The 14,088-nt window shown below is 36.1% G+C and overlaps 2 protein-coding genes across 4 annotated transcripts; one reads left to right on the forward strand and one right to left on the reverse strand.

Annotated features, from left to right (window-relative positions):
* Window positions 1–201: 201 nt before the first annotated feature.
* LOC140765562 (uncharacterized) lies at window positions 202–5,600 on the reverse strand. 3 transcript variants are annotated; one of them, XM_073104718.1, is made up of 7 exons: window positions 5,310–5,600; window positions 3,787–3,858; window positions 3,331–3,398; window positions 2,106–2,199; window positions 1,942–2,025; window positions 1,091–1,193; window positions 202–293 (listed from the first exon to the last, which is right to left on the reverse strand). In XM_073104718.1, exons 1-6 carry the CDS (start codon window positions 5,529–5,531, stop codon window positions 1,098–1,100), a joined length of 636 nt encoding a protein of 211 aa, XP_072960819.1. In that variant the 5' UTR covers window positions 5,532–5,600; the 3' UTR covers window positions 202–293; window positions 1,091–1,097. The 3 variants fall into 3 exon arrangements, with proteins under 3 accessions (XP_072960819.1, XP_072960811.1, XP_072960827.1); XM_073104710.1 differs by lacking the exon at window positions 202–293 and having other exon boundaries at window positions 932–1,193; XM_073104726.1 differs by lacking the exons at window positions 202–293; window positions 3,787–3,858 and having other exon boundaries at window positions 932–1,193.
* Window positions 5,601–7,418: 1,818 nt separating this feature from the next.
* Window positions 7,419–13,696, forward strand: LOC140765979 (uncharacterized). Its single transcript, XM_073105342.1, has 10 exons — window positions 7,419–7,567; window positions 7,640–7,824; window positions 8,435–8,543; window positions 9,474–9,867; window positions 9,929–9,998; window positions 10,087–10,154; window positions 10,987–11,102; window positions 11,183–11,289; window positions 12,286–12,425; window positions 13,087–13,696. The coding sequence occupies exons 1-10, from the start codon at window positions 7,487–7,489 to the stop codon at window positions 13,338–13,340; spliced, it is 1,524 nt and encodes a 507-aa protein (XP_072961443.1). The 5' UTR covers window positions 7,419–7,486; the 3' UTR covers window positions 13,341–13,696.
* Window positions 13,697–14,088: the final 392 nt, after the last annotated feature.

Here is a 14,088-nt window from a genome sequence, read left to right on the forward strand (position 1 = left end):
GTTCTATCCAAAACCTAGAAAAGTGATTAATGAAACGATGGGTTGAAACCATCACAACATCAGCAGTTTTGGCATTGTATATCTAAATTATTAGTGGTGCCCATGCATTGGAAAAGCACTGTTTGATGAGAAAAATTACAATATGAATGGAGGCCATGAAGCACATGAAGAGAAGGATTCTTCTTTCTCTTCTCTTTTTCCTTCTTTTCCCACACAGTGGAGCATAATTTATTTTCCCTCGGTATAAGGGTGAAAGTGAGCCCGAAAATATCCGATTCGATCCGATTTTGTATCTGTAATTGAATTTTATATGAATAAGATGTGAGAATGCTAATATGAGTTGAAAAATAATCTCTGAATCAATATCCATATTATACTATTTTTCTATCTTTACATGATTCTCTAATCCACATCTGTGTATTTATTAACTGTGCCATAGACTGGTAATATCACAAATTCTTATAGATTTCGAAAACAAATATGAATATATCATATATCTGATCTGTATCTATACTTAGTGAATATAACAATTAAATTCACTATTGCTCTTATATATGTATCCGAAAAAGAAATGTAGATATACAAATATGATTTTACCACTATAAGGATTGGATAGTGATATACAAAAAAAACTATTGTTGTAGAAAATATATTCTGTTGGTAATAAAAAGATCAATATTATGGGTGGATAGTTAAGATCTAATATTATGTCATGACGAACAGTAACATATTGCCACCAGTCATCAACAACATATGCAGAAGAGAATCCGGGGGGAAAAATAAAACCCCTTTTTCCTTTTCTTTTGGAAGTTTTTTCTTATTTTTTGTTGCTTTATGTGGTTGGAAAAAATACTTTGCCATGGTAGAGAGTGAGCGTAAAAGTGAAACAGATAGAATTGAATAAACTCATTTACACTTCATGGTTGTCCACTTCATTTCCACTACCTTTGATGCTATGATATACTTTTATCTAATTATATATATATACATAGCCAGATAGATAGATAGATAGATAGATAGATAGATTAATAGATAGAGAACAGGGAAAAGAAGAAAGACTTCAAAGAGTTTTGCTGAAGAAGACAAGTACTTTGCATCTAGAATTGACGCCGTCTGAACTGGCTCTGCAATATGTAACAGGATTGCACAACTACATAGCATGGTAGAACGAAGCCCGCAAGTTGAAGAGTTACCTGAAAACCAAAGATTATTGTAATTACTACACAATCGAACGAATAATTCAGACTTCTTCATGTAGAGCATAAGAAGTATGGCTCATGTTGGTTCAGTGTTTATCAAGTTTGCTGAAGTAAGCATGGCACATCATACTATGAATTAATAAATAAAAAAAAACTTTTAAATCAAGCTCCTCAAGGAAAATATTTAAGCGAGATTTTGTGCCAATAGTAGCAGGCATCCATAACCTGCACCTCTATTGTCATATTGAATAAATTCTCCAACTAGTGGCCTATATATATGTGTCGGAATGACAGAAATAACATATTTGCATGCAAAATATTACCTAACCGGAGAATTCACATATTTCCACCCATGATTTTTTGTTTTTGTTTTTGTTTTGAGAATTACAGCTTTTCTGAAAGTTTCTTAAAAGGTGCTCTAAGAGAGGCACAGCTGTTGGTGGATCAAGAAAGCTAACAGTATAGGTAAGTGCAAGGTTTATCAAATCAGGTACTCACATTGATTATCAGAATGTATTGGCATATTTTTGAACCTTTAATAAGATAATTATTCATATATTGCAAGTTTTTAACAAGTTTTATTACTAAATTTATAAACTTATACATGAGAACAGCTGAATGCAATCTGATATCAGGAAAAAGTCCACCATGATCGGCATGCTGCAGTACAAAGTATTTAATTTGGACATGGTTAACTCGAGTCTAGAAAAATAAAATATCAGATTATGCTTATAGTACTTACATTATAAAACTCTGATGCCTCCTGGACTACTCCAGATTCTTTTGCAACTATGAGAACATGGTGCATGAAAAAACATAGCATCACCTGTATAATAAATCACCTACTCCTCAAAAATTCACTTCTAAGGAGATATGAGCTTGTGAAATAGATGATATTATACGTACAACAAAAGCAACGCAACGGCAACATGCAACCCTACTATTATTTGGAGCTGCATAGTCCTCATATTCTGCATGCAGAAAGTCCTGGCGTGAAGCCCTGATCACCAGGAAATGAGAAACATGATAATCGATCTGCATAGCTTGATTACATCCGGTGGAAGGAAAAGAAACAAACAACTCTCAAGCTGATTAGGCAGAAAATAACCTCATTGTAGGAAATTCCCAGAGGCCATCACTTGTCAAGACTGTTGATTGAGAAAAGGGATTGTAGACATAAATATGTTTATTTTCCTTTCAGGTTATCTGATATAGAGAATACAGCTAAGTAGATATCTAATTTTGCTTCTCACGCTTGTGTAATGAAAACATGTTTCAACAGTTCCACTGAGCTGCATGTCAATCATATGTAGGTCAAATTCTACCCAAAACTCAAGCCACCTAGAGAGGTTTTCTCGAGACAAACATAAGGCATAGCTTTATACTATATGATGCCTTGTTAAATTATGTACTAGAGTATGGTTAAGCCCTTTTAGCCATCTAATAGTGTTACTAGGAAGTTCAAAATGTATGCACTTCTGGACCACTAAATATGACACACCAGCACTTGACTCTACTTTCAATGTATCTAATAGCTAACAAAAAAATGCTATCTAAGCACTTTCGTGTTTATTCTTAATTGTTGATAACTCTTGTTAGAGAAATTGCATTTCATCATTGTACTATCTTAATTGCTGAAATAATATAAATATTGCTTCAGAATTATGGGGTAACACCATCATCTCTTTACAAACAGTAACATCATGCATGCAGAAGCTCAAATCTGCGGATCCCACACACATACAAATAGCAAGTAAGACAAGAAACAACAAAAAAGCTTTTCCTTTTAATAATGTGGTCAGCTATGAGAAGCCTTTTTCTTCAGCTCTGTATGAACTAAAAATTCTGATATAGCTGAATACCATCTAATTACTTTTGATGGAAGTGTAGTTTGAAGTTTCATCTGAGATGGAACAGTAACAACCAAAACTTATTGAAAACTAAAGCGGAACTCATTTGTTAAGGCCAAAACTATCAAGATTCCGTATTTCATTTATTTTGGACCACAATAGGCTTAAACCATTCTATTTCGGCCTAAAATATTTAATTTTTCTAGGACCAAAACTGAAACCAACTGAAACCAAACTTCACACCGTCATGGAAGTACTAGATGAATAATTCAGACATATACCTGATATCAATGGCCACAGCATCGGAAGTAGGTCTGCTTGCTGGGAAAATGTAATTTCCTGAGTAGACCTACCAAAGAAATTAATCAAGATTTAGTTACCAAGAGCTCTTCATGAATAGATAGCACATAAAAACGAATTGTTTGATAATAGTTTTTCTCCAAATTCATGCTTCTTTTCCTTTCTCCAAAGAGGTAGACAACCAAGATATATATATGAGATGCCATCACTTGATATTCATATACTGTGATCGAATGAAAATGAGTAGGTCTTGCATGAGCTTATCAACATAGTTCCCATCATTATAAGTCCAGGAAAAATAATGTACATTATAACCAAGAAGGAACTAAATGCAAACCAAAAAAATCTTTTGACGGTTCCAAGGTACTTTTCTGAGCATAAAAAGTTGATAAATCCATTCAAAAAATAAAGGCAGGAGCATCACTTGTTCTTCCAACCTGATTGCAAATTTCACACCTCCTATCGCCCTTGATATGGCACCATCTTTGGATACATCTTTTATGAGCAAACTGAGCCAGAAGAAGCAACAAAATTCAATTATTAAGTGGCTAACAGGTTTGTTTCCCACAACACAAATAAAGAGCTACAGCCTACAGATCTAAATTTTTTTTTCAAATACAAGAATGAAAGATGACAAAAATATATTAATGTGACAGAAGATCGTATAATGATATAGAATCTTTTGAGTACTTAACATAATATGATCATGCATCTATTCGTGCACATATTTATAGTTATTCAGTCCTATTTAAGTCCTTTTAAGGATTGGATTTACCTCTCCATTCACATAGATGGAAGGGGGAAATAATTGGTATATTTTGGTCATTAGTTTGCCAGGTTAATATCTTACTAAGTTCATCTTTAGAAAAGTCAAGCTAATTTTATCCATTCCTAGGATACAGACAAATTCATCAACAGAGGATAATGTATAAAAAGTAATAGCGAAAACAATGCAGCAGAATATATTAAAAAATCACGGTTATTAGATGAGACCAGGTAAGAGTAGATTCCCACAAAAGATTATACATGGAAGTTCTTCAAGTGGATAAATGCACAACAAACTTTGGCATATTCTCTAGGAAAACATTAGAGCAGTTAATTCCAACTAGGAAAGTGAAAAAAAACAAGAGAAACAAAATGACATCACCACATCAAAATTACATACCTATGGTTCAATGCTAGAAAGAAGAATATTCATAGAGAGTTAAAGAGTTATACCATATCAAATTGAACAACAAAGTTAGAGTATACTCAAGCACCAAGAAAAAGCACATATTCTTTGATATAACGATCGACAGCAAACAACACATGCGACCAACAGAAAACGACACAGGCGATTAACAGCAAACGACATCTGGAATCGACCGTAAACGACACATTCATTCGACGAAAAACAGTAATTGACATGCATTCCCGTATTTTGGTTCTAAAGAAATCAACTAATATCAGAAATGCGGAAGAAACCCATTCTTTGCAGTGTAACAAGATCTACAGAACTACATTTATGGAACGCTACTACCGTACTAAACAGAAGACAATAGACGTTAACACTTAATCATAGTAAGAGAAAGAGGAATTAGCATGCAAATTCTCATATCATAATGAAACCATGCAGATGACCAGCAGGGATCAGAGTAATTAGATAAATATCTAGACCACCATAAAATGAAAGTGATAAGATATAACAAAGAACTAAGAAGTGCTGCTAGAGATCAGAAAGCAAATGCTCCTTGTGATTGCCATTCATATCATCCCAAAGCTATAGCAATATATACCAATACTTAGAGAGAGAGAAAAAAAACACAATCTTTTTCACAGATTTCACAGAAGCAACCGCAAACACCTCCCTTTCCCAAATAAACGTCCGAATGAACCCCTAACATAAATCAACAACTTGAAGTTCGTAGAATCCAGCTCGAGAAGCAACCACAAAGTATCAGAAGAAAGAGAGAGGTTAAACCTTGATGCTCCCACTGCAAGCACAGGGCGCATCCATGTCGCCCTTATCTCCACCGTCATGGCATATCCTGCACTGCTTAAACTCATCCTCCTCCTCGTCGCCGGCTTCGCCAACCTTCCCTTCCCAGTGCCGACTTCCACTACCACCACCACCACTACCACTCCCAACCTCGAAAAGCGCACTCCCATCTCTCCCTCCACCTACCATGAGCTCATGACTCATCTCCTCCTCCCCACCCCCTCTCTCCCCTCACTCTCTCTCTCTCTCTTTCTCTTCTTTCTCTCTCTCTAGAGTTACTGCTTTCGAAAGAGCGCGACTACTACTACTACTTGGCTCCTGGAGAACAAAAGGAGGAAGACGAAACCGAATGAGGGCCGAAATGACCGAAATACCCCGGATCGGCTACAGTTTGCCTTTTTGTCATTGGATCGAGACGAGGACAAAATTAGTGAATGGCTAATAGCCCAAGGCGGTTGTTAGTGTGCTCATTAAGTTCCGGCGCCACGGTCTTTCGGCACCCAGATGTCGGACCAGAGAATGGGACCCCCGCGCTGTAATCTAAGGTGGCGAAACGCGAGCACTTTGGAGTCTCCAAAGAAGTCTCTTTGGGCGGGCTACTGCTGCTTTGCTCTCATTGATGGATTACTTCCAACGGCAATAAAGCTAAAGAGAGAGAGGCGACTGTCGAGCATTTGAAAAGGAACAGAAAAGGGAAACAAATTTTCTACTTTGGCCACCTATTAAACAAAACTGGTGGCACCTAATTATGAAAATTAATTCTAAATAGGTTGGATAGCCGGATTGACCGCTAAACAAGCACGCTAAATATGTAGTACGTACTCACTAGAGTGTGAATAATTGTAAAAACAAAAGGATTTTTAACATAATTATCACTAAAAATTTTAAAATATTATAATTACTGATATATTCTGTAAAATATCATAATTTCTACCAAAATTATTGTGATCTTTAAAAAAATATCATTTTTACCAAGAACGGGACGATATCGGTCCTCTCTGCAATAGCCATCCGAAAACTCTCGACCACCTTTTCTTGGAATGCTACTTTGCTCGAGCAATATGAATCCACTATCGTTTCAGCTTAAGTTAGAGAAGAATTCCTCCTCATTTGAAGATTGGACGCTTCGACTCGATAAGAATTTCAACAATGAGGATGTCACTTCCTGTTTCAAAATCGCCTAGAAAATTTAGAAGGAACGATATAGAGTGGTCTTTAGAGGTGGTAGCCCTAACTCTGTAGCTATTAGGACAAAGATTAACATGACAGCTAGGACAAAGGTTAACATGATAGCCCTTTTGTTCACATATCCCGAGCATCCCACGCTTATCGATGGCATCTCCTCCCCCTAACTAGATCCCTAACCAAATGAAAACGCCATAGTTTGCTGGATTGATGCAGCTCGGGTAGATAACACTGAAGGAGGCATCAATGTTCTCATCTACAACTCGAAGAAGAGAAGACTAAGACAAACAAGATTCCTAGCATATTATGGAAGTGATCTCTATGGAGAGGCTCTCGCTATCTTTGAAGGTATACAATTTCTATCTAGCACGTGCGAGGATGTGAAAAAAATAAACTTATATTGATTATCAGGTCCTGTCAACACAATTGTGGGTAGGTCAACGTGTCAAGATTAAACCTCAAAGTATCCTCTCTAAGACCGTAGCGAATGGTTATCTCGTAACCTTTTGATAAGACTTTGTTATACAAGTTAGAGAAACAACCTGGGTGCTCATTTTTTAGCTCGCCATGCTATTCACATGCACAAGATGATGGTTTGGGCAAGGTTAGTTCTGAATGATATCTGTAACGATTTCCTAATGAATGCAACAGTCTACGGGTTTTCTTAAAAAACCATCATCCTTTGACACACATAAAATTTAGGGAGGACATTGTAACAAGAAAAAAGTTTTAAGGAAAACCAGGTATAATTTAGGAGTGTAGGTGTAATTAACCTAATAACTTTCTCTAAACTTTATTAATGGTTAGTTCGAGGGGGCTGCTTATCGGATCCGGAATTGGATCCGATAACAAATCGGAGTTCCAACCGAAACACCTCCAATTTCCTCTTCGTCCTGGTCCGCCGAACTAGTTTTATTTCTCCGTCTCCCTTCTCTCTCTCCAAGCTCCAAGGTTTCGGCTCCTAAATCTTCTTCATGGATTTCGAATCGGGCTACGAGATTGCATCAACCGTAGACTACATCCGCAGTAGAAACTACACCCGAATCGTCTTGCAGGTTTGTGGCCTTCCCTTCGCTCGGTTCCAATAAGAAAGCTCTCAACTTTGGACTTAAATCTTTTGTGCGCAGTTTCCAGATGAGCTCCTCAAGGATTCCGCGCGAGTGGCTAAGGCTCTGAGGCGCGAGCTCGGTAAGGGCGTACGCTTTTACGTGATGGCGGACACGGCGTACAACTCTTGCTGCGTCGACGAGATTGGAGCCTCCCATGTGGGTGCAGAGTGCGTCGTACACTACGGGCACGCGTGTATGAGCCCGTGAGTTCTTGGGGTTTTTGTTTGACTGCCTTTCTTGGGCTAAGTTTAGTGATTGGTAATGGTAAAATATTTGTCTTTTGGGTTTGGCTGTGAAATCTGCATGGTAGTTGAGGAAGGTGGAAGATTTTTTATGCGACACGGATTTGTGAAGCTTGCAGTTTACGTGTTTGAGTTAATGCATTTGGATTTTGCGGCTCGTTTATGGTTTTAGGTTTTGCGGTTTTTTCTTTTTCAGGTTTTAGCTCAAAAAGAGAACTTAGGCTTGAGAATACTCGTAAAGTTTTTTACTCGAGAGATTAGTGCTTCCTTGTGAATTATTGTCTTTGAATTGGAGTTTCTTCATACCTCTGCTCGTGATGTAGAGAAGTTGATATTGCACATTAAAGTAGAATAATCATATTACGTTAGTTGTCTTCTTGGACTTTCGTGGTTTTCTAATTGGGAAAGTGAATCTATCTTAGAATGATGTCGTTCATAATCAATGCCAATTTGATCTTGTTTTTTTAATTTCTTTTCTTTTGTCCCTTTCCTGTGGTTTTTATCTGTAAATGCAATTTTTGTGGTTATATTTTCTCCATTTAGTAACCTGTAGATTCCTCATTACTTGCAGAACATCAACCTTACCAGCACTTTTTGTTTTTGGTAAATCCTCTATAGACGTCAATGCTTGCGTAGAGTCACTCTGTCATTGCCTGTCAGGCACCAAAAAACCTGTTCTGGTATGCAACAATTTCAACTTTTTCCCCCTTTTTACGCTGAAAATTGGCTGCCAGTTATTTCTTGTACACTAATATGACGTACAACTTCAATTTGTTGGACTTGGTGAGTAATTGAATCTCATGTCAGCCAGTCAGGCACAATTAAGTTCAAGGACTTTACTAGTAACACACTTTGTTTTGGATAGTATTGTTAATATGTATGAAATACAACAAAAAGAAGAAGAAAGAAGAAACGAAGATAAAGTTTGAGAACAAGAGAATAGATTAAGGAGGAATTATTCTAAGATATCTTAATCTGTTTATGTACTTTGATGCAAGGAAAACATTGTCTGTGACACTAGTTGGTTGTCAGAAAGTTGGACATAAATAAATTTTGATGGTGGGCTCTTAGTTATTGGTTATCTTAAATTTATTTGTGGTCTTTGGACTAGGGAATGCACCTTGGTGTTGTCAAACTATTAAATGATTTGACATTGCGGTCAGTCATAGTGGTGTTATTGTTTCACCAGTTCATCAGCAAAAGAACAAGAATAATTTATAAGAATCCAAAATCATATGTGAATATGATGATGAGCATGGTGCAACACATCTTATTCCAATAATAAGGCATGATTTCAACTATTTTCATGAGAAAGTCTTTTCTTGCAAATTGTTTTATTTATGTAGTTAACCTAATTTATTTCGTCTTAAGTGACATATTGTTTAAATGTTAAAGACTATTCTCTAAAAATGACAGACAAAAGGAAGACCTATGGCAATTTAGTTCACATTAGTTAGGAAGTGTCTTCTCAAGTTATTTGCCCTTTGATTTTTTAATGCAGGTCTTGTATTTCTTCTTGAGTTATTTGCCCTTTAACTTCCTGTCTCCAAGAACAGGTCTTATATGCCTTCTCGAGTTAACTGCCCTTTGATTTCTGTCTCTGAGCACAGGTCTTGTATGGATTAGAATATGCACATGCTCTGAAGAATCTCAAGAGTGTCATGACTGAATCATCTAAGTCAAATTATATCAACTCTGAAGTTAGTTATGCAGAGGTTCATTGCTCAATTATGAATCCAGCAGGGAACCAGAAAACGGAGAAAGAGCAACTTGAGCCTCATGATATCACTACTAGTGGTGAACTTTCCAAGAATGTAGATTCTGGAATGATTCTTGAGTATAATCGTTGCAATAAATTGGAGTCTTCTTCTCGGTATTGCCTAGGAGGACTAACTTGGAATATCTTAGTATACCAAAAGATCGAGGACTACTTATTGTTTTGGATTGGTCGTGAGAACTCTGCATTTGCCAATGTTGTTCTCACGTTCAACAACTGTGAAATAGGTATGAAATTTTAGAGTAATCTTTTACTTAGTTTTGCATTTTATGTCTTGCTTTTCTTCAGTCAGATATGACGCTGTGGAAAATCTACTATTGAAGGACGTCTCTCATCAAAAAAGAATTCTCAAACGCAGGTACTTAACTTTGATGATGCCTATAAATGCTGAAGACATGCAATCTGGTGCTCAAAATCTAGCATACTGACAAAGTATGTTATTGTAGATACTACCTCGTGGAGAAAGCGAAGGATGCAAATATTGTTGGCATTTTGGTGGGAACCCTAGGTGTTGGTATGTTGGTTACAGAATTCCCTTCATATATACCTAGGATTATTGGATGTTATACTATGGTACAGGAATTGGAGCTATCATTTTCTAGAGGTGCTTTGTATTGATTTTTTTATTCTTGACCATATTAAAAGTGCCAATCTGTTTGTGCGAGTTTTAAAATGTAGTACCTGATTTATGTAGATAGAGGATTGTTTACCCGGAAAGTTAAGGAGTTCAGACCTTGTGCAAGCTCCTCATAGTGTTTCTCTTCCTTTTCTTCGACATAATATGCTGGCCCCAGCTATATGTGTCATGCAAGTCTCCCTAAGCAAGCACCCTTTTCACTCGCAAATTTTCATCCTGGACACCTCTTTGAGAAAGCTGCAAATTCATTTCGATGTGTCAGAAAAATCTATATTCTTTTTTTTTCTTTCATATGGTAATTGGTTTTTAATAATTTTAGTTAATTCATGTCACAATATATCTTCCAGATTTTTACAAGTTCCAAGTGTGTTGATGCCACGTAAAAGTTGTTTACTGATAAATCACATATATCCTTCAGAGTCTAGATAAATTGGAAAATTAATGATATTTTAAATTTTAGTAACTCATTAATTCATGTAGAGGGTTATTTAGTGGTGAAAGTGCACAAGAGGCATGAAATATGCATATGTTCCTTTAGTTCCTATTGGCTCTCCAACTTGGTGTTTCAGGCTTTCAGCTCTCTCTGCATCTCCCTAATATGAATGCAAATGCTGTTTATGTCCTTAAAGAACATGATGATTTGATAATATTAAAGCCTACTTTTAGCAGAGTTTTCTAATGACATAAACTATGTTGTTTCTGTTTCCAGCTGGTTATCTTCACATAATTCAGCAAATGAAAGAACTTATTGAGGGGGCTGGAAAAAAGTCCTACACTCTAGTCATGGGAAGACCAAACTCTGCCAAACTTGCCAACTTTCCTGAGGTGACGATTTATAAAATCATATTTTCATTTCTTTCTATGTTGAGTCCATTTTTTTTCTGATCAAAATCTCCTCTTGACAGTGCGAAGTGTTTGTCTATGTCTCTTGCGCCCAAACTGCTCTTTTGGATAGCAAGGAATTTTTGGCACCAGTTATCACACCATTCGAAGCTGTACTAGCTTTCAGCAGGTTTGATCATATCTAGTGGTTGTTTAATTCCTTGCATTGTAGACCCAATTTCTTAGGTCCTCTTTTGTCTTTTCCAAATGACAGTAGTAGCTTTTTGCACTTCTCATCTACGAGTCTACACCACTTTCATTTTGCTACTGGCCTACTACTGATGGTTAGCTGGTTATGCATGTTGATTACCTGAAAACTTTTATGGTCAATTTACTTAAATAAATACTCTCACTTGTAGGATTTGGTTATTCCACAATTTACATGTTTTCATGATGACCATTATCGCTGGATATCTAAGATACATTCAGTTAATATTCTACAGCAGTTATGGTTAGAGTTAATGGGTAGTATTGATCAAGAGCAGACTTCTGTGTTTTAACTCTTAAAAGTCTTTCTAACAAATTGAACATTCCAGGCAGAATTATTGTACTATTGTTACAGTTTGACTTTTAAGTATTCCAAGGAATATTTTGTGTGTATCATGAGATCATGTTACTGATTCATCTTTTGTGCTGACTTTGGGTTTACATGATCATCTTGACTTTGGTCAGTGTTTTTTTTATTAGATTAAAGTTAAAAGTGTACATCATATGTGACCAAAAGTAAAGCAAAAGCAGACTAGACTAGCTGAAAACTATTTTCTTGCAGTTTTTACTTTTCAGATGATCATCTAAGATAGTGTACTTCTGCCCTCTAGTTAAAGGAAATCCATGCATATATTCATTAAATAGAGTGAACTCTATTTTGTTAAGTGTCTCACTGTTCATCCATGCTAGGAAATATATACTGCTAAAGTGCCAATGCTAACTGTGTTAGTAGTACTTTAAGTACAGATTGTTCTCATGCACCATGTCTTCTGGACATAAAGAATTCTTAAACTTATTAGTTATTTAGACCAATAACTAGTGAAGGTTATATTTTTTAACCATTTGTACCAAGTAAATTTTCTTGATTTGGATAAGTTTGTTTACTGATATTTATCTGACTATAATAATTTTTCACTAGGGGAAGACAATGGACAGGAGAATATGTGTTAGATTTCCAGGATTTGATGACTTCTAATACAAACAAAGTCATAAGCAGCACTGATGAAGCTCGGTTTTCCTTCATTAAGGGTGGATATGTAGAAGATAGCCACTTTCAAGGTAAAAAGGATCCTAAATTTTCCTAAAATTAGTCGGTCATCCAGCATATTGCAATAAATGAGAGCCACAAAAGAAAGTGCATGCTAAACTGATTTTTATTGCCAGTGTCAGATCAGAGTATCAATTAAAAAAAATGACTTATACCATGAACAAAAATAATTGGAGGGATACATTCAGATATTGAGCTATATGATTTAATCCTTTCTCTTCTAAATAGAATGTACATCGTTCATGTCTTTGAGCTGATGAAGGTCATTGTCTCATTGCTTTTTTGGATGCGTTCCTATTTAGATCAGCAAATAATTAAAAAGCCATACAACAAGTTAGTTGGTGTAGAAACATTATTTCGGTTGAGATGACAAGATTGAATACTAAATATGCCATGTTTATAACTTTCTTCATCAAATCAATATGGATGTCTAATGTCTTTAAGTATGTTCTTTTTAAATGACGAGAGAGTTTGATAAGCTTAAAACTCAAGACACACTGGAAACCCCTTTTACTCTAAGAGAAGTCTACACTGCCTAACCCTATCTTGATTACTGTTTACCAGCATTTCTTGATTTTGAAGACAATTCACAATTTTCCTAACTTTGTGTTTGCATCTTCCTTTTTCTTTTTTACAATGCAACTTTAATCCTCTGGGCTGATGCTACTACAGAAAACAGAGGAGAAAAAGAGGAAAGCTCTCTTGCCTTAGCAGAGGCTGCAGAGAAGTCTTTGAGTTTGACAAACCAGCAAAGGGACACGGTATTGTTCAAAGGGTCAGCTAGATCTGGGACAGAATATTTTGCAGCGCGATCCTATCAAGGTCTCAACATGCAATATGAGAGCCCTGCACCTCAGTCTTATGTGATAGGAAGATCTGGGAGGGCATCCATTTATGAGGATGAAAAAACTAAGCATGAAAATTGATCTGCCATGTGGTTTGATCTCGCCAGCCATTGTTGCAAAGATATTGCTCATGCTCTTCCATCGGTTGCTGAATATTTTATCGCCAGTGGAGGATTAACATCATTCAGCTCTTTAAATCTCATACGTTGACGATTTTCAAGAATCTTCATGATTATTAGTGGATAATGCAGGAAACTGATAGCAACTTCCTCTATAAGATATGGATTCTTTAAAGGAAATCCATATTCTAAATTATGTAATGGGTTGAGATTTTTGAAGTCCTCTCCTCTCTCCCCTGAGTTGTATAAAATTTCTCTTATTGCTGTAAGATATGACCTGCTGGAATGAATCATACATTCTACTATAACATTTCCTTGCATCTCAGTGAACTGATTGGAAATATGCAGCACCCCACATCTATTTTACTTGATTTTCTATTGAATGTTATCCTTTTTTCCTTGTAGTTTTACAATATATTCCTACATGATTGAGTTGTGTCTGGATCAACTGGAGTGCACAAAAATGCTAAGCAATTTACTACTATTTATATTCTCTATTATTGATGTATACATACAAACATGCATGTCTATATGTAGATATTGACATATAGACATATACGTGAATTTATGCAAGCTAGGTTAGTCGAGATATTCTTCGATTAAATTAGTGAGGATTCAACTAATTAGATATTAAATGCATCTCCCCCAATTGCATAGAACCCAAACCAATGTCTACATACCCTCCCCTCCTTTGACTCGTGTCAGATAAT

The sequence above is a fragment of the Typha angustifolia genome, chromosome 1 (genome assembly GCF_048772165.1).
Source record: "Typha angustifolia cultivar Huaian chromosome 1, ASM4877216v1, whole genome shotgun sequence".
Classification (NCBI taxonomy): Eukaryota; Viridiplantae; Streptophyta; class Magnoliopsida; order Poales; family Typhaceae; genus Typha; species Typha angustifolia.